General features: G+C 36.4%; 1 protein-coding gene across 2 annotated transcripts in view; it reads left to right on the top strand.

Moving 5' to 3' along the window:
* Positions 1 to 19,998, top strand: part of RNGTT (RNA guanylyltransferase and 5'-phosphatase) — a 187,011-nt gene that overhangs the window by 7,175 nt on the left and 159,838 nt on the right. Inside the window, exons 2-6 of one of the 2 annotated variants that reach the window (XM_086745338.1) lie at positions 204 to 313; positions 7,507 to 7,610; positions 7,750 to 7,838; positions 9,918 to 9,993; positions 13,106 to 13,355. In XM_086745338.1, the coding sequence (XP_086601464.1) occupies positions 204 to 313; positions 7,507 to 7,610; positions 7,750 to 7,838; positions 9,918 to 9,993; positions 13,106 to 13,355 (629 nt within the window). The remainder of the gene's footprint in view (positions 1 to 203; positions 314 to 7,506; positions 7,611 to 7,749; positions 7,839 to 9,917; positions 9,994 to 13,105; positions 13,356 to 19,998) is intronic. The other variant, XM_086745339.1, reaches the window with a different exon arrangement.

The following is a 19,998-nucleotide window of genomic DNA, read 5'->3' as shown; positions in this document are numbered from 1 at the left end:
TTCTAAACGTAGTTGTGAATTCTGAGAACTCATAACTAAAAAATATTCAAATTCAAGAGTTATTGATACTTTTCCTGTGATTATTTCTCATTGAAGGTGAACCTCTAAATCTACTCAGCATGTTGCTTTGAAATCGCTAAGTTGTAAGTGTACATATACATGAGTATACATAAAATACTGCAAAATTTGATTATCTTTCTTAGGGAAGTTTTTACCTTTGAAGACAATGTTAGGACCAAGATATGACGAACAGGTTGCTGAAGAAAATCGTTTTCATCCGAGTATGTTATCCAACTACTTAAAGAGTCTGAAGGTAAAGTTAAACTTTCTATTAATTGAAACATTACTTTCATTTATTCAAATGTTGCTTTTCAGATTTCAGAAAAAAATGGTTGATGGCTTCCTTTGGGACATCTGTACAGAATTTTTTTTTTTTTTAACATTTTCAGGTTTTCTCTGCAACTCCTGAATTTTCAAAAGTACTTTCTTATAGGCAAGAATTGTACAAAATCCTCCGTCTCATTCAGTGTATTAGCAGCAAGAATCTCACTGTTCCCTTCTGTTGCTGTTGCATCGTGGAGAGATATCATTGTCAAAATTTAGATAGTCTGAGTTTCTAGTTTTACAAATGGCTCTTGTGTATGGATATGTTAAGTTGCAGTTTTGCTTATAGGAGTGAAAGCATTCCAAAATGAAAGGAGGGTTTCATAGAACTCTTCTGTAGTTTCAATGTATAATTTTATTCTTTTGATGCCTAGAATGCTTTATGGTATCTAACCAGTCATACCCAAGTATGGAAGTAAACAGTTTATGGATTTTATCCAGTAACTTCTTAGTGGAAAAAAAAATGGATAAACAGAAAAAAAAAAATTAGGACCATGGATTGGGACCCAGAAAGGTGGGTGGATTGGGTTACGGACTTGAGCTTCTGGCCTATTTCTTCATTCTCTGTTTAGCTCATTTCTGTGTGTCTGCTTCGACTTGCGTGTTGTTTTGCAGCACAGTACAGTTTTGACAATAAAGGTGGAGAACAGGACTTTTGTGTAGTGTAGAGGTCTGTGAAGTGTTGTGTCCAGTGCACTGCATCTGGAGATGTAGGAAATGGGATTTTGAACCTTCCAGGCAAAGAAAGACTTACAACCTAATACTTTTAATCTGTGTTTTTGTTTTCTTTTTTTTTTGTTGTTGTTGTTGTTAATCTAAGTTAAAATAATTCTGAGCTTGTTTGTTTAACAATATCAGAGCTTAAACATCAGAAGAATCAGGTGGCTAACATATGTGAATCTTCATTTAATAAATCTTCTTCAGGCTTAGATGTGAAGTAGATGGTGAGCTATTCTGTGTAGCAGTGATAGAGATACCTGCAGGCTATTATGATAAGAAATTACTGTCTGTGAAGCATATGTGCCTGTTCTCAGGTGTTTGAACTGGTAGGATTTTTCTTGTTTATTCCTGGATCTATGCGTCTAAATTCTACTTGAGTTCCTCTTTTATGCATTATGTTGCTTTTGACTCTGACTAGCTTTCATGGACATACCTTGAAACTTAAAAAAAACAATCTTATTCATGGTTTAAAGTAATTTAAAATTCTGCATATATTTTGGAGTTATAGAGAACTTCAGAGACTTACTCAGAATTTCTGACTATTTGCTTGTTGGCGATTTGTCGTCAAAAAAAGAAATCATGGTGTGCTTTCATAGCTTTTCCACTAGGCACATCGATAAGTTGTACTGCCATACTATGAATTCAAAATCATAGAATCATTAAGGTTGGAAAAGACCTCTAAGATCATAAAGTCCAACCATCAACTCAGCACCAGCATGCCTGCTAAATTGTGTCCCAAAGTGCCACATCTACATGTTTTTTTAACACCTTTAGGGATGATGACTCCACCACTTCTCTGAGCAGACTGTCCCAATGCTTGACCACTCTTTCAGTAAATAAATTATTCTTCATATCCAATCTAAACCTCCCCTGACACAACTTAAGGCCATTTCCTCTCATCCTATTGCTTCTTACTTGGGAGAAGAAACCAACACCCAGCTCACAACCATCTCCTTTCAGGTAGTTGCGAGCAATGAGCTCAGCCTCCTATTTTCCAGAGTAAACAATCCCTGTTCCCTCAGCCACTCCTCATAAGACTTGTTCTCCAGACCCTTCACTAGCTTTATTGCCCTTCTCTGGACGTGCTCCAGCAACTCAATGTCCTTCTTGTACTGAGGGGCCCAAAACTGATTACTATCATGAGGTTCTCCACTTAAATTTCGGTAATTTTGGTTTACAAGCAGAACATATAATGTCCCTCAAACTCCTTGTTCTCATCAAATCTGTTATATTGTCTTGAACCCTGGTATTGTTGCTACATGTTTGAAAACATACAATTTTTATTTGCCTAGATATGCAGTGCGTTAATGGAGTGCCATATTTGTAGAACAGCAGTTTGCCAACAATCAGTCATCGAGATGAGCAATGCAGTTTAGGAGACCTTGAAAAGTGGATTTTCCCAAGGCAAAAGTAGCTCACTGTGCATGGTTCTCATCATTTTACTGCAGTGTGTTTTACTGCTAATACTTTGCAGAATTAATCACTTCTGAAACTTGGTTATTACTTAAGTCCATATAATTTATCTCCCAAATAGGAGACTTCAGCAGAAACTGGTAATAGTGAGATATTGCTACTGCCACAGATTTTGAAGGTACTGGTTCAGCATTTAGGACAATTTAAGACATCTGTCTGGGAGGAGCTTTCTCTAACAAGCTTCCTATGCAATTCCTTTTTCTCATGGAGCTGGTTGCTGAAAATCTAAATGCTAGAAACTGATTTGATAAGGGATAGCAACCTCATTTTTCTTCTGATTGCCAATATTGGCATAGTGTCTTAATGGTTTCATTAAAAATAATTACAGGAGCAATTAATTACAGTGTGAATAATTTTATTTTTTAAATTTCTTTCTTGAGTAGATAGGTTAGTACTGCTTCTGCTTTGTAAAAGGTAGTTTTATTTCTCTTATGAAGAGCTAGGACATTAGTTAACTCAAAGGACTGTTTAGGCAATTAGTATGCTCAAGTTACAATATTCTTATTAGGAAAATTATTTATCCGTTTTCAGCCACATTATGGTTTTCACAGATAAATTCAATCACTAATTTAAGCTATTTTCCTCAAATAAGAAATGTAAGGAAAAAGTCTTGGAACTAGAGAGAATTCATTGTATTGTAGTATGCTCTCTCCTGCCTGCGGAGGATGTTTTCAAGTTCCAGCGTCTAATGAAAAACTTCTGGGGTCATACAAGGGGAACCTAGCTAAGCCCATTCAATAGCACAGCAGCAGAAGAGCACGTGCATAAGACGTTAATAGCTGGAGATAGCTCGAATGTGAGAAAGTGAGGAGGAAGACTTTTATAACTGTAGGACGTGGAGAGCCTAGTGAAAATAAATACGAACAGAATGGAGGTGGTATGAAGATCGTGGTATTATTGCACTTAGAAGATGAGAATTTCAGGCTATCAATGGGCTGGTTTTCCTTCTATCCATTCATCTTTTACAATTAAAAGCAAGAAAAATAACTAGTTTCAATTGTGTTGCAATGCAGTGTTTTAAGACTGTAGTGTTGCAACAGTCCTCGTGAGAAATAAATTTATGTTTTAGTGAGAAGTTGCTCAACAATTTAAAATTGTTTCTTCCGAAGCTGTGTCATTCAATGATGGCTGGGCGTGGTGGACTGAAAGATGTTATTCATACAAAACACTGGCTGGAAAAATGGATAGTCTTTAAAAAAATCAGGTCCTGTTAAGAACTTCCTGGGAGCAAACTTGTGAGAGCATAACTGAGAGGATGACTTTGATGATTGGTGTGATACCAGGGCTTCAGAGCAAAGCGCCTGCGTGATGAATGTACGTGTACTAGAGCTTAATCTGTAGATGAGGATTTTGGTGGGTTAGGGCAAGCATAGTATAACCTAGTTCAGTGACTGAAATGTTTTGATTCTTGTGGTACTAGTGTTTTTTGGTTTTTTTTTTGCATGGATTTTTGGAGTATCATAATTGTATACTTTTGATATGTTACATAATCCCCTCGGTTTTCTTTATCCTTTTCTTTTGCCTTGCACTGCCTAAATTGCAGTGTGTTATGTGCAGCTAGTCCCATGAACTGAGAGAGCAAATGTTTATCCTTTCTGTAAAGCAAGGAAACTGCTTTAGGCCTTATACGCTCTGTGTGCCATATGTGCTTTTATAGCTTTGGCCAAATTATATTGGATGCCTATTGGTTTACTGATTCTTGAAATGTGTGAGAAACAGTGTCACTTCACAAGATCTTCACTTGTGTATGATTGAAATGACTCATAATAATTGCAGAGGAATAGCTGCCCAGAAGTCCTGGAGTCCTGTTCTGAATTTCCTCTCTAGCAGACACTTCACTGTATTTTATTTTCCTATTCAAATTAAATGCAACATCTGAATTTCCTCTCTAGCAGACACTTCACTGTATTTCATTTTCCTATTCAAATTAAATGCACCAAATGCCACGCTTGGTGGCACTTTGGCTCTGAAGTACGTTGTTCTCCTGGCTTCTATATGTAAGTCAGGAAACTGAAGTCTGTAGATGAGTATGTTCAAAAGAGTAATTTCTAAAAGCTGAAGGAAAAGCATGTGGGCTTAAAAGCTTTGACATAAATTTTTTTTTTTTTTTTTGCTTTCATGCATCTTCTCAGCGATAATTCTTTATTGCAGGAGGAGTTTGGAGAAGTTTGGAGGCTTCTGGTGGGAGTATTTGAAGCTGCTGGTGTTTGAAAACAGTGGGGCTGGGAATTGACTTCGAGTTTTCAACTCCAAAATGCAATTGTATCACTCCTACTTTTGAATGGCAGGATGTGAAACTATGTTCTGCAAATCACTTTTGTTTCTTGTAGCTCTCCTTTAACAATTTGATATGTCAGGCAGTGTTAAATGTTGTTTTTCTCACAATTCTTTTTCCCTTTCTCCAGACTGTCAGTTGATGCAGCATTTTTTTTTCAAGAGTAATTCGCATTTTGGAATGTCTTCTTTTTTACTAGGCTGGAACTGAATGCAAACTGCTTTACTTTATGTTTTCAATAAATCTTAATCGTGCTCTGAAAATACCTTCCCCCCCCCCCCCCCCCTTAGCTGAGGACGTCTTGAAAGCATTATACCGAAGCCCATGTTGTACTTCAAAGAATAGGTTATAAAGCTGAGCTGTGTAGAAGTTGGGGAGGAGGGTAGTTAGGGTGACCTTTATGTGGCTTCGTAGTCTAGAGCTCTCTGGTGAAAACACACCCGATTCTCGTATCAGTCTTTTTGCCAACTCTAACCATGCTGTTCATAGGATGCAGAACACCAAGGGAGATTCTTATGCTTTTTTTTGGGGCCTGGCATGTTACTGGAAGATACTCTGTGGATTCCCTTCATGGAGCCATTGATTGTGTAGAATGGTAGAAAAATATCTAAATAGTTTTCATAAACTAGCTCGTTTTAGATGTACCTTTCTATCCTAGCATGTTGTCCTGTACAATCACCTCGAAGTACTGGTGTGAGAATATGTCATTCTCCTCTGAACAGTTGTTTTGCACTGGTTTATGTCAGTGTTGTAGTGTTATGGACCTACAGTGTGTAGCACCTGGAAACTTTGTGTGGTCTTTCTTGTGAATTCAGTAGTCTTTGAGATATTCGCTAAATGCTGTTGAGAATGAAGGAGGAGGAAAGTAATAATTGATTTAATTGCCTTTTGTGTACTTCCTACAAAATTAATCACTGGCTAATATGCTCTCAGTCTATATGTTTAGCAGGTCAGTTGATACTAAATATTTGAAGTTTCAGATGATGTAAGATTGTTTTTAGGTGGACCCCTACTGAAGTAGCTTGCATTTCTGCTCAACACAGTAATAGAAGTAAATAAAGCATTCTGAATACAATATACAAAGTTGAAGTAAACAAGCAGAAGTTTGGAACTGATTTGTGTATTCAACTACAAATGCTTAATGCCGCTGGCTTAACATTATGATGAAGCATAAAAGTATTACATAAGTATTCTCAAAGTATATCACCAGAACTTTGAATACTGTGGATAACTACCTCTGTGTCCACATGAAACAGCTGTTTCTGAACTGTGTTCTAGTTATAGTTGGAATTTATCTATTCTGAATTGTCTGGAAGCAATGTTTTAATCTGTAATTCTTCCAACTGCGCTATTAAATTATTGCCAGTCTGTTGACCGTAAGGTGAATAAAACCCAGTCGAAATCCTGTTTATGAGTATGTGCTGGGGTTTTAAATATGTTGAAGATAGAGTGTTCTGTGTTTTTGTATGCCTAACGTGCTTTAGTGTTAATGTATTTTTAAGTGCACTATTGGCGTATTTTTAAAAAAGACAAAGCTATGGAACAAGGACTTTGCTAAACTACCACTTTTAGATGCTCTTTTAAAAGGCATTTTAGTTTCTTGGTGAGAGTCCTACTTGAAAGCATGACATTCAGCATTTTGACCAAAAGCAATTACTTGCACTTACAGGGCAGGAAACCACAAATACCTTCAGCACACAGATGTGTTAGTGAGCTGGTTTTGCACAGTACTGCTGGGAGGTTTATGGTTGCTGGAAATTTTGTTTGGACCAAGGATCAGTAGGGTGCACTTTACTGATGTTCTCTGTGTGTTGGATGCCACCCAGTGGAATTTCTGCTTTCCGTCTTGCTTTTTAAAAACATAGAAACTTCTACAAGGCTGCTTTAAAAGACCTATTTTACAGCTATAAAAACCAAACACTAAAAAAGTAAGTTCATGCACAAAGGGGATGTATTAGGGTAGAGTGGGCAAGGCAGCCTGAATTCAGGTATGTCCTAACATCCAGGTCACTGAAACTGCCACCTTAGGTACTGATAGCACCTTTGAAAATTTCAAAGTTGTTTCACATTTTAGCTTTGAATAAAACGTTTCTAAGAATTTAAGGGAATTTTTGTTTTAAACTTTTGTTTTAAACTTGAAAATATATTAATTTGTTTTGCACTCTAATGGATGGGTAAATTAACAAGAGTTATTTTTTCTGAGAGTATACTTGTATATAAGTCTCAGTAGTTAATTTTTCTTAAGGTACTTCCACTGTGCCAGTGTTTAATAGCTTAAAGCATAAGAGCACCTGATTCCACCTTGTTTATCTTTTAACATGTTAAAATGATTCTTAACCAGATACCTTCCTGCGGTTAGCAGATTTTTCTTATTTAGAAAGTTGTTGGGAATGAACTACAATTTTTGAATTGATGGCTAGTGCCAATTCAGACACCAGCTTTCACAAAGGAGCACAGATGACTGTGATGGTGGTAAATTCAGATTTATATAGATTTTGTGAACAAATGCAATATTTAAGTTTTTTTTTTTTTTAAACTTGCAACTGTAGCCTGCTATTGTTTTTAATTTGGATGTTATTAGACATTTAGCACTTAGGCACTGATATTTGAACCATATATGTAAGTTTTTACTTCTTGTTTGTTTGTTTTTTTAGGTCAAAATGGGTTTACTGGTAGACTTGACCAACACCACTAGATTCTATGATAGGAATGATATAGAGAAAGAGGGGATTAAATATATAAAGCTGCAGTGTAAAGGGTAAGTTTTCTGCACTTTTTAAATATTTAGCTTTTAATTTGAAAGATTAATCTATCTTTTTTTTTTTTTTTTCTTTTTTTTCTTTCCCCTTCCCTTTCCCCCAGCTATCTCCTAACCTATGTGTTTCTGTGTTTTTCAGACATGGTGAGTGCCCTACCCCTGAGAATACAGAAACATTTATCCGTGTATGTGAACACTTTAGTGATAAGAATCCCTCAGAGCTTATAGGTATGTCTTCTTATATCCATCTCATATCTTTCTTTAGTTTTTACTGTTAGTTTATTTAATATTTACTTGTAACTGGAGTCTCTTATTCTTAAAAGTCTAAGCAAAGGAATTTCATCAGTACAGTGTTTATGCATGTATAGATTTGATTCCTTTTACTCCAGAAACTAGTGTGTTTCTGTTTTTTACATAAACTAATATGTTTCTGCGTCCATCAGTTTGATTATTGCTATTGAATTAATAGATAGTCAATACTTTTAGATAAAACCATTTTATTCTAATTTCTGTTAAGCATGTTCAGATGCATTTGGAAACCCTCAGAGACAAGAAATTACTTTGCAGCTGAGTTTCCCGAGTCAGGAGGAGTGTTGTCCTCGGGCCTCTCTGATAATTCTGCAACCTTCCTGAATCTGAGCATCTGTGTGACTTGGGAGTGCATGGAACAGTTGTTTGTGTAGATGTCATTGATCAGAGCTTGGTAAAGCTCGTGCAGTTCAGGATTCATAGAGAATCACAGAATTGTACAGTAGTTGAGGCTGTTGGAAGGAACCTGTGGAAATCATCTAGTAAGCTTCCATTCCTTAGAGCAGGGCCAGCTACAGCAGCTTGCTCAGGGCTGCGTGCATTTGGGTTTTGACAGTCTCCAAGCTTGGAGACTCCACAACATCTTCTGGCAACCTATTCCAGTGTTTGCTCTCCCTTACAATATACAGAGTTGCTTTTTTCTTACATTTAAACAGAGTTTGTTGTGTTTCAGTTTGTACTCATTGCTTCTTGTCCTGTGACAGGATACCTCTGAGAGTATTTTTTTTTTTTAAGTGCTTCAGAGATTTAATTTGGGCACACAATTTTTGCACGTATTTTTCTTTTAAGTACTTTCTTATTTCTTTATTTCACATAGATCTCAAATTAAAATTACATTGTGTGTTTTATTGCCTGAGCTGTAAGCCACGTATGTGATATGAAAAATTACGAACTGCTAAATTTCTGTTTACCCATATAATGTTTCTGTTTTTTGTCTGCTCTTTGTAGGCATTTTTTTTTTATCTCCAGTAAAAAAAAAGAATTTTTGCAGCGTAGGGTAGCCTATAGAAAAAAGATAGGTAGTCCCATTTTGTCTGAATAAGCATCAAGTGAATTGTTGCCAAACTGACTTTACTAACTGTAGTAGAGAAATAAAGAAATCAGTAACAGCTTAAGTGACTTGCTTCATGGTCACAACTGAAAAATATGTTACTATTAAGAATAATTGCATTTGATGTTACTGGAAACTTCTATACTCTGGTAATTATGATTTTAAAATGCAGTATGAGGAAGAAGCAACATCTTGCCTCAATCCTACATGACATTTTTAACAGCACAAATTTTCAGACTAGTTTGTGTATCACTAGATGGCGCTGTTGCCTTGAGAGAAAAAAAATTCCAGTGCATTTGACTCTTCCCCCCCCTTTCATTTGGGGTTGAATTCAGTAAAATAGAGGCTGAAGACTTAATTCTTTTTTTCTTACATTGAAAATATAAGTAATTCAATATGATTATACTGTTGTATAGCTTTCTTTTTGTGTTTTTTTTTTTTAAGTTAGTAAGTCTGGTCTTAGCATGGTAATAGCAAATTTGAAATAGAATTGTGGCCTATTGACACTGCTTTCAAGTTTGAGATGGGATAATCTGGATATGATTTTTATGCCTGATGATGTGAAATGAATGTAATGCTTGTTGAATCCATGAAAAGCACAGTTATTGAATTTGATTGTATTGTCTTCTGATAAGCATTTAAGCAGTCATAAAAAATACTTTGAATCTTATCTGTATTATCCGTATTTCAGTTGCTTTAAGTTAGTGCTCTTGAGTTGGGATAAACTGAAGTATCCTGTACCTTGTTGCTAATAATTTGTGGAAAGAATGTAATAAATTGCTTTTTAGGCTTGTGTCTTACGTGATCTGGACTGCCTTGATAGGAAGGGAGACAGCTCTTTAATGTTACTGATGGCGGTAGAAGGATCCAAAAACACACTTGTGAAACTAAGGCATGTTTGTTAAAACTACTTGCAAATGGTTATGCCCTTTTCTTGTCTTTTCTAGGTGTCCATTGCACACATGGTTTCAATAGAACTGGATTTCTCATCTGTGCCTTTTTGGTCGAGAAGTTGGACTGGAGGTAACTTTGAATGTGAATTCCTAGGGGTTCGTGGAGAGTGAGCAAAGGCATCTTCAGTATTTTTCACTCATTGTCCTGGGAGCTATCCTAATGTATTCACTGTTTGTTATTTTAAAACTGCCTCCTAATTTTGGGCAAACAACCTATCTTAACGTTCTTCGTACCATCCCTTAGTAGCTTAGCCGGTCTCAGTTAAACTTCCTAGGTTTGGTAGGTCAAAAGTCAGCTGTACCTGCTGTGCATGGACTTTTATTGTGTTGTGTCTCTTCTCTGTGACATGTCCCACATTTTGAGTAAGAATATAGAGTTCAGAGATGCCTAGAAGATTATTGATCTTACTTTTTCATGTAGGTTTGTGTGCAGACTCTTTTGATTTCTTAACTTCTGAAGATATTAGCTACAGCAACAGTAGAGTGACAAACTTGCTTCTGAAGGGTTTGAGGAGAAAAAAAAGTCCTTGTTTCCAGTTTGCTGTTTGACTAAAGTCTACAGCATGGTTTTTGTGATTTAAAGATGTTCTTCATAAAGAGTAGTGATTGATCTTTTTTTTTACACGAATGTTATTTGAAAAAAATAAATAATAAATTGCCTGTACCATGCTTCTGGGCACAGCTTTTGCATGTTTGGTAGTATTAACGAAACACGATTTCTTTGCTGATGAAATCCCATGCAAGGCATGTTTTTTAACAAGCCCCTTAAGTGTTCTGATGATATTTCTTGTATGGTGCTTTAAGTGAAGAAAATTCTACTCCTATTGCTGCATTTTCTTGTGACTGGACATACAATTTATTTGGTGCTTAGCATGTATGTGCAAGCTGTTTGCAAAGAACTAGGTCATTGTTATCTGTTAGTAAACTTAGAATAAAGACATTGGAGTAATGGAGACAGAACACCATTAGTAATGGGTGACTGAATCTTGCCAGAATCTTAGCTAAGTATAGGAAGTAGACACATACAAATATCTTTGTAGTATGATTCTGGTTGTTCCTATGAACTAGCAAATTTAAAAGCAAAATGCTATGGTTAGACTCAGAATTGGTTCTTTGTTCTGAACAGGAAATGCACTTTAATCTATTTGAAGCTCCTGCTTCTATGCAGCCTCTCTTTATTTTCAAACCGCTGTGGGAAAAGCCTTAAAACTTAACAACTGTGTCTTATTTTCTTTTGCTTCATTCAGGTAGTTAACTGGATCAAGTTTGTTCATCTCTGTCAGATTATTTTAACAAAACACCCAGATATCACCTGATTGGTAAAAATATCCACAGCAAAACAATGAATTTTGGCAAGGTGGTATTTAATGCTAAGCATTGTATCAGGATAAATCCAATTTGCTGTATCATTTTTTAAAATAAGGCACTATTATTTGCTGATGAGGAAATAAGATTTTGCTGATGGAAAAAAAATCATTCATGTTCATTCCATAAGCATATGATACAGGAGTGCTGCTGATGTATTGTGAATACTGCGATGTATTTTATAGTTAAGAGAGGTCATCCAAACTGAAAGCTGTACAGCTAGAGATCAGAAACCTTACTTGATTCTCTTTTTCACAACGCATTTGTCCCAAAGACTGCTGCGTTTCTAGAACTTGCAAAAGATGTTTTCAGCTAGATTTCAGTGCCTGAAATATGTGCTGCCTCTTTTGGCTTTCTTCGCCATCTATTCTAGAATAGTATAGACTTCTTCTAATATCATCAGAGAGAAATTTGAATGTCTTTCAGACCCCATCCCTTTTGGTTTGTTTTAGCCTTTCAATGGCATTGATTACAGAAGATGTGAAACAATTTAAGAAAGATAGCAAAATAAAGAAAATCTTGTGAGGAAGAAATTAGGAGTCTTAGAAAACAGAATGAGGAAGAAAGATCCTTCTCAGGATAACTCAGATTCTTAAAATGTAATTTCTGAGGTTGATGACTGACCATCTGATCTTACTCCTGAAAATGTTTTGTTTTGTACTCTTATCAAAGATCAGAAGAGAGAACCTAACTTACTAGTTCTTAGCAAGTGTTTCTGTCTGTTTTGGGAAACTTACCTTATAAAATTCTCAGGCTCCTTCCCATAGTGTACAGATCAGTCAAAAATGCCTTTTGTATTTAAGTTCTTTTTTCCATTTTAGTTATATGTTTTCCTTGTTCCAGTGGCAGACTGCTTTCTTATCTGAAATATAATTCTTTTCACAGCCTGTAATAGGTGCTTTTGATTCAGCTTTAGGATATGTGCTTGTCAAGAAGCCTAACAGGGGCACATACCTTTTGTAATTTCTCCTCTCTCTTATTTAGTGAGATTTCCAGATATTGATCTGTGGAGCATTACTGCTTCTTACAGCCATGACAAATTGAAGACAGAATTATGTGCAGTGTTTTCTGTTAAACATTTTCATAGAATCTATGAAAATAGCAACAATAAAACCCTTGTGCTGTGCTCGCAGCTGTATATTTTGCAATGCTTTCCAGTGGGCTAGTAAAGGTGCCTGTCTGTTAGGTTTGGTTTCTAATTTTTTTGTGATTCAGTCTCCATTTTATTAAAGTCCGTGAGATTAAATGTTAGCTGTGTAGTAAAAGGCTTCTGAGTTACAGTTTTTAATGAGAAACTTGCAGAAAGAGAATTAATTTCAAAAGGTTGGGATCCTTTTTTCCCAGTGTGATGACAAACCTCTAATGAAAGGAAAGATAATTCTTATAGGGAAAAAAGTAGGCGTATTTTCATTTCAACACTTGCATTTTTCTTCATTAAGTTTGTTCATCTTTTTCTTTGGTCTTTTTTGTTTTCATTCAGTCCTTGCCTACAAGTCACCCATTTCTTTTCTGTAGCCATAATAAAAGTTTTACCCAGGTGACCAGCAGACCACTATTGGTTACAATAAGGAGACAAAGCAGTGCAAGCTACAGTAACTTCTGAGAACATAAGCAGTGCCTACATAATTATGCAGAATCTTGTGCAAGAGCAACTGTTGACAGGCATGATGTTTCAAATATAATGAAAGTTTTTGGAATTACTGGTTTGGAATTTTTTAAAAATTCCCAATCCCAGTAAATCTTACATTGTTAAAGCATAACATGACTAAAACATCTATGTTAAGTATCCAGAGTAATTTTCAATTTTTATTTGACAGTATTGAGGCTGCTGTGGCTACTTTTGCTCAGGCTAGACCACCAGGTATTTATAAAGGTGACTATTTGAAGGAATTATTTCGTCGTTATGGAGATGAAGATGATGCACCATCACCACCTGAGCTACCAGAATGGTGCTTTGATGACGATGAAGAGGAGGATGATGATAATGGTAAAACAGGAGGCCAGGAATCAGAACCTGGATCATCGAGCTCTTCTTTTGGCAAGAGGAGAAAAGAACGTCTAAAACTGGTACTTTTTTATTAAGAACTTAACATTCTAATTGCTAAACTAATTTCATAGACTCATAATCTTCAGTTACTACATAATGCACACAATGAGTGTCAATGCTCTTGCAAGTGAAGACTGGTAGTATTGTCTCTAACTGGTCAAAACAGGTAGATTCATTGCAAACTCTTACGTTTCCCGTATGAACGTTGAACTTTTAATGTTCAACATCTCAACTATTCCAGTTGTAACAATGACTTAATTTTTTTAATATAAATATTTTAATTTTTTTTTAAGCTTGAATTGAGATAGTAAAGCACTTAAATTTTTCACTCTTGTCTGTAGAGGGGAAGTGTGTAAGCAGTTTTTATTTATTTTTGTAGCCATGTGAATTAAATTCAAAGTTTTTAAAATCCAGTACTAATTTTGGTGAATAGTCTTGCTTTTGAAAACTTTGAGTAATTGAGAATTGGATTAGCAAAAAGCAAGATGAGCTTAAAAACCCCAAGGCAGCTGTGAAATTATATTTTGTTCAAAGCTGTTTAAACTGTAAAATGGTAAGAAATATGCCTGATCACCTACTCTGATTGTTTTGACGCAAATCTGCATAATTCTATGAAATAAGTTACTGTAGTTGCTATGGTATGGAACTAATACTCAAGTACAAAGATTATACTTGTATTATTATGTGAAGAGTAATGGCTTGGTTCTTTCCAAATTCCTGCTGCCTTTTTTTTTTTTTTTTTTTTTTTTTTTTTTTTTTTTTTGGGGGTAAAGTAGGGGAGAATATTGCTAAGTGCAAAAATAGATTCAGTTATTTTTGCATCATGCTGAATTACTTTGTGTGCTGAGGTGTATTTGTTTGCAGACACATGGAAATCCTTGTATGAAATATGCTGCAAAAATGTGTTTTGTTGTTACTGCAGCTGTTCAACATGGTTTACAGATGGAGTATATAAGAAATTAGCCTGAAAGGAATACCAAATCTCATCCAAAGAAGCAAGATGGACTTTGAAAACTTTCAAATAATCCATCAGCTGAAAGAGAAAATTGTCTACATTGTAAAAATCCATAGTAAAAATATGTTCAGGGATAGGGCCACTACCTCCATTAGCCTTGCACTGAAACGTTGATATCTAAAAAATTTATTAGGACTAGAACCTCAGAACTATTTTTTTTTTATTTTTTTTTTTTACTTGCCTCTTGATGCATTAGCAAATGATGTGCAGTGGTGAGGTCTGATGACGGCCTCTTTCCAGCAAGTAATTAAACTGATCTATTTAACAAGAATCATGATACTGGCTTCCTAGGTTTTTTTTTTTGTTGTTATCTGCCACCGTGGTTTTTTGAAAACTGGAAGCTAAATTATACGAATAAGCATATTAATAACTATAGTTAATTATGAGTTAGATAATTTATGAAGGAAATAACCATGTAGTTAATATGCATATTCGTATAATTCAGTTTTGCAGCTCTGGAGGAACATTCTTTGACATGAAGAGGAGGAACAGGGAGAATTCTTTACCATGGTTCTTGGCTGGCAGATTGGACTGCTTCTTAACTGAGTAGAGATGGATACAATCTATTTGTGATTCCTTGTAAATATGCAGCCTACAGGGGGAATGATTATCAGGTAAATACCTCTTGCTCAGATTTTCTTTTTTTTCCTGTCTAAAGGCCTGAATTTACAGCATTACAGCTGATTACCTGCAGCATATGTTTTCAGCGTTCTAATTTGACGACTCCTTTAAGCATCTAGGGGTAGATAGTGTCAAACTACGGGTGGCTGGTGTGATAGTGATATTCTGAAATGTTTTTGTTTTGACATAGATCTTTGTCGGGATGAAAGAAAAGCTTAGGGGAAGAGGAGGAGACATCTCCCAGGCATCTTGCTAGGATAATGAATAGTCAGGAGCAACTGACCGGCTAGCCTGCGAAGTGAATCATAGAATTATTACGGCTAGAAAAGACCTCTAAGACCATCAAGTCCAACTGTCAACCCAACACCACTATGCATACTAAAGTTAGCATGCTGTCTGTTTCAGAAATTCTATACTGGATGTGAGAAACTTTACTGCAGCATCTTTCACTAAGACATCCATATTTTGATGTCAAAAAGTCTTGACAGCCTTTCTTTTTTATGCTCCAGAAACTGTGAGAACAGTTACAACATAATACCATTACAGTTTCCATTGTCACCGCACGAATGTAGTTGACAGGTGACAGCAAGGCTGTTTGCTGTAGTCTCAGATACTACACAGGAAACCTGAACATGTTCTGACGCTGTCAGTGCGTCCCATAACGATCGTAGCATTGAAGTAACATTATTAGCTGACACTTCATGAAAAAAATCTTCAGGAAAAAAATACTTGATTTTGCAAATAGGACAAAAAGTTATAATTCTGAGCAGGAACCTTCAAACTTTTAATGGGTCAACCGTATCTTTTACTGTTTATTAAGGAGTGCCATCTGTTCTAGTCCAATATAAGCTGCGTGTTTCGCAGGCAGTACAGGGTATAATATGCAGTGATTCTAAAATGGGTGGTTACATCTCAAACAGTCTGGAAGAGATGGTAGCTGTTAATGATTTTTGTCATGATTTTGAGGGCAGGTATATTGTGCCTGTGTATCTGGGAGACTGTGAGACAGAGGGAAGCCACTCAACCTCATGGTTGACATAGCGAGGATATTTATTATTTAACTACCAAAGTACTTTGATTCTAAATATTAAAATATTAGTGACTTGTTTTTTCCCTGTCAACCTACTTTTTTTTTTTTTTTTTTTTTTTTTTAACACAAAGGTTAACTGCTATACTTCCTGTTCTACCCATGGCCAACTTGATGCATATGGGAAAAAGACTATTTTCTGATTTTGCAGCAGCATTTTATGTACTTGAATAGTGATGTGGTTTCCTTTCACCCTTCTTCTTTTCCACATTAAATGCCCATTTGTTAACTTTTTCTCTGTAGTTCGTATTTTTTGCACTTCTGACCATTCTTGTCATTCTTTGTATTCTGTCATGTTGACCCACATTTTTCTGAGACTGGTGTCTATAATTGAACGCAAGGCTCTAGCTGAGGTCGTTCTAGTGCTTAATAGGGAGGAACTAATTTCAGATGTCTTAAGGCTAATATTTCTGTTTATATCTCTCGATATAATTGTCTTTTACAAGACAGAATAATATTAATTCAGGTTTTGGTTTCTTGCTGCCTCTGTATTTTTTTTTTCTCTAATTATCTACCAGTGTGTGTTTGTATAATTGCTCATTCCTTATTAAGTGTAGAACTTAATTTATACTGAATTGCACAGTGTTTTTTCCAGCTCATTCTTAAAACTAAGGATAACACTGAATTTTTAAGCTACAATCACAGTCTATATCCCTGTTACTAAATTCACAGATGCCACAAAAATAAGACTATGCTATTAGGAAATTTAGGGAAAATAAATTAATTCTCTTATACCTAAACCAGACTTTGCAGATCCTCCTGAGTATATTTTTCCATTTTGTCAGTGAAACACGTAACTCCTCTGAACCTGGTTTTGAAACAGGTTGCTCTTCTCTGTTATACAAGTTAAATCTACCCTATGTTTTCTGGGTTCCTCTATGAGAACAAGACAAGCAAACGCAAGACAAGTGAAGACGAAAGATGTAATATTTCCTCCTTCTCTCAATTCTGTGAAGCCTATTTCACCACCAAAACTGAATGATTAGTTGAACACCATTGTTACTGAGAGACAGTCAGTATGATTTTGTTGTATCTTTTTTTGCTTGTACATGCCTGGTATTAAATCTAAGCTGATCAGTGTAACTCCCTGGTTCTCCATTCCTCTTTTAGAATATACACACTCTCTTTCTTCCTGATATGTTTTGGAATGTTCCTTGTCTTCTGGAAGGCAGTCTCTGAGCATACTGGCACTTGGTCAAGTCTGAATAGCTGAAGATGGCTGTCACCCAGGCCTAGTGATAGCCACTAAGGTCAGGGAGGTGTGTGGTTGGGGCTGTTCCCACCTACCCACTCCTCCAGATGGTGTTTAGGATCTGAATCAACACAAGATGATACATGTTGCCACTCTTCCTTCAGCTGAAGTGATGGATGGAGGGATACGGTGGGAAGTGAAGAGAGCTTAGTTAGTACAGATGGTGTGAAGGTTGTGCAGAGTGTAGATACGAAGTGCTTGTAGTTACCTTGGATCCATTAGGCCTTACAACTCTTTGCTTAGTAGCAGCGCTCAGGACCTGAAGTGCTCCTGCAGAGCTGAATGTTTTGGTATCTGCATTGTGTTCTCCAATATGTTGTTGCTGCAGGAGGTTGTTACCTCAGCAGTAGTGCAGAAAGTGCATGGATCTGGCTCTGGTTTGGTACCTTATCCAAGGAAATGTTCTCATGAAACCTAGAGCTCTGAGTTAGCTAAGCACGGATGCCGAAGTGACTCACCTTGTTTTTGTAGTGGTGTGCCTTAGCTAGTAAGTATACTTGAGGCCCCATCTTACACTGTGAAAACCTCTTCTGGTATGTGTACAGCTGTGGCACTTTAAAAAGTAGCATCCTGTTTTAGTCTTTGGATAACTGAGTCGATTTATATTCTTAGTATGTGGTAATCAAGTGAAATATTTTCTGCCTTTACTGTTTTAATATTGAACAACCTCCTCTTCATCCTGTGTCCTCAGCACTTTGCTCTGTTCCTTGCTCTGCCCAGTCTTCTACGTCTTTTCGCTTGACAGCATTGGATGAATCTCTGCAACCTGATCTGGTTGGAGATGTCCCTGCTCCTTGCAGGGGGATTGGATTAGATGACCTTTAAAGGTCTCTTCCAGCCCAAACTATTCTATGATTCTGTGACAGGGAGGGGTTACAAGGTTCCTAATCAGGGGAATGGAGAAGCCTGTCTGAAAACAGGCTTGACTTATTTGTTGAATTATAAGATGTACTTGTTTCCTTAATTCTTTGAAAATGCCCCCCCCAATGTAATCATATGTTTGTATGTATGTAATTATGTACATCAAGCACATGCTGCCTGTGCAGGAGAACCTGTTGGTTTTGGTCTGGTGTTTAAAATCAATAAACAACTAAAAGCTGTTACAATAAACTAACAAACAAAGGAAAATTACTAGAAACAAATCGGGATGTATAATGCCTGTGTTAGCTTCTTATAAGCAAATGTTTTTTAATTTTGAATAATTCATTCTAACTTTTTATCTTTCTTACCATATGGAGAATTTTCTAAATTGCATAAAATTATATCAAGCATGAAAGCAGCATGCAGATGATTTTGGTTTGTGGGGAAACTTGACTGTAGTATGCACTCTGACATTAGTGGCTCCAAAACCAGTTGTGTATGTACATAACTCTCTTAATCAGGTAATTTGTCTTAATCAGGTAATTTGCAAGAAACACTTTTAAATGACAGGCACCAGTTTCATGTTTATGACTTTTTCTTTTCTGGAAAGTCTTTCCCGTTGCCTGTCTTTTGCTCTAATCTTAGTAGTCCCTACTGCCGTCGCACTCTGCCATTGCTCTGAGAAGTGAGGCACAACCATCTTCCTTTATTTCATGGTGCTCTTAACCGCTTCCTCAGAATTCAGACGGCAGGCTGGCCAGGGATGGGGAGCTGTCTGCCTCCCTTGCCCGGTCACCTGTGTGCTGTTGCACCTGGTGGTGCCCACATAAATAATATGGGATAAGTGATGTGCTGAAGGTAATTAAGGTTATGAACTAGCTTATTTCTTTCGGATGTTCTGTTCAGAATACAATTTAGTGATGCAACTGAGCCAATCTTAACTACAATGCAGGCTGTACTGAAAACTGCGATCCTACTTTCCCTGCACGGCTTGTGTTCCTTCTGCTTTCCCTGGGCTGGCCCTAGTGCTGACTCATCCAGTGGTGAGCTAGTTTGGCAGAAAATTACTAATTTGTGAAGTTATTTTTGCCAATTTAGTTCCTAGATTTGCTCAAAAGTAGAACAGATGAGTGCTACGGTGTGTGGAAAGGGAAGGGAGCAAAAAGGCTCCTTTTGTCAGTAGTGTGCAGCTAGATTTGTTAAGGCAAGTTTCAAGCATTTTAGAGAACAGATACAAAATAGTTGTGTCTTAATTTGCAGGATTCATAGCTCAATAGGTAGTAACTTCATGCTTTGGTCTTCTGAAGTCTGCAGCGAGAATTTCTTTGAGGTGCTGTTGAAATAAGTCTGGTTGATTTGGGGTCTCTATAGAAGTCTTATCAGGTCTACAAAGTTAAATAATTAAACTTTATTGTGTTCTATTGTGCAGAATTTGTTTTTATTCCACTTGGCATCAAACTTTTTTTTGAATGTGCAAGTTATTTTACAGTTTTATTTTCAGTATTCTTTTATTGATCTCTGCTTAGGCTTTTCTGTAGCATTTAGGATAGCACCTCCACTTTAGTAACGTGGTTTAGATTGGGAATAAAATTATGCAAGTATATTTTTACACAAATACTTTGTTACAAACCAACTGTTTATGTTTCCTCTTTTGTTAAGAAGTTTGTCCTAGGTCATCTGAGAACCCTTTAAGTTTGCTGCTGCATAAGTAGATTAATTTTTTCAATTGTTTTTCCTACGGTGCAAGTTTAAGTTTTGAGACATATAATGTGCTAGATGACCCAGGCAGAGGTAAAATCTATGTAACTGAAGGTCTTTAACTGGAAT

Source organism: Chlamydotis macqueenii, chromosome 3, assembly GCF_036417535.1.
Source record: "Chlamydotis macqueenii isolate bChlMac1 chromosome 3, bChlMac1.mat, whole genome shotgun sequence".
In the NCBI taxonomy this organism is placed as follows: Eukaryota; Metazoa; Chordata; class Aves; order Otidiformes; family Otididae; genus Chlamydotis; species Chlamydotis macqueenii.
This window is presented reverse-complemented; position numbering and strand designations above follow the sequence as displayed.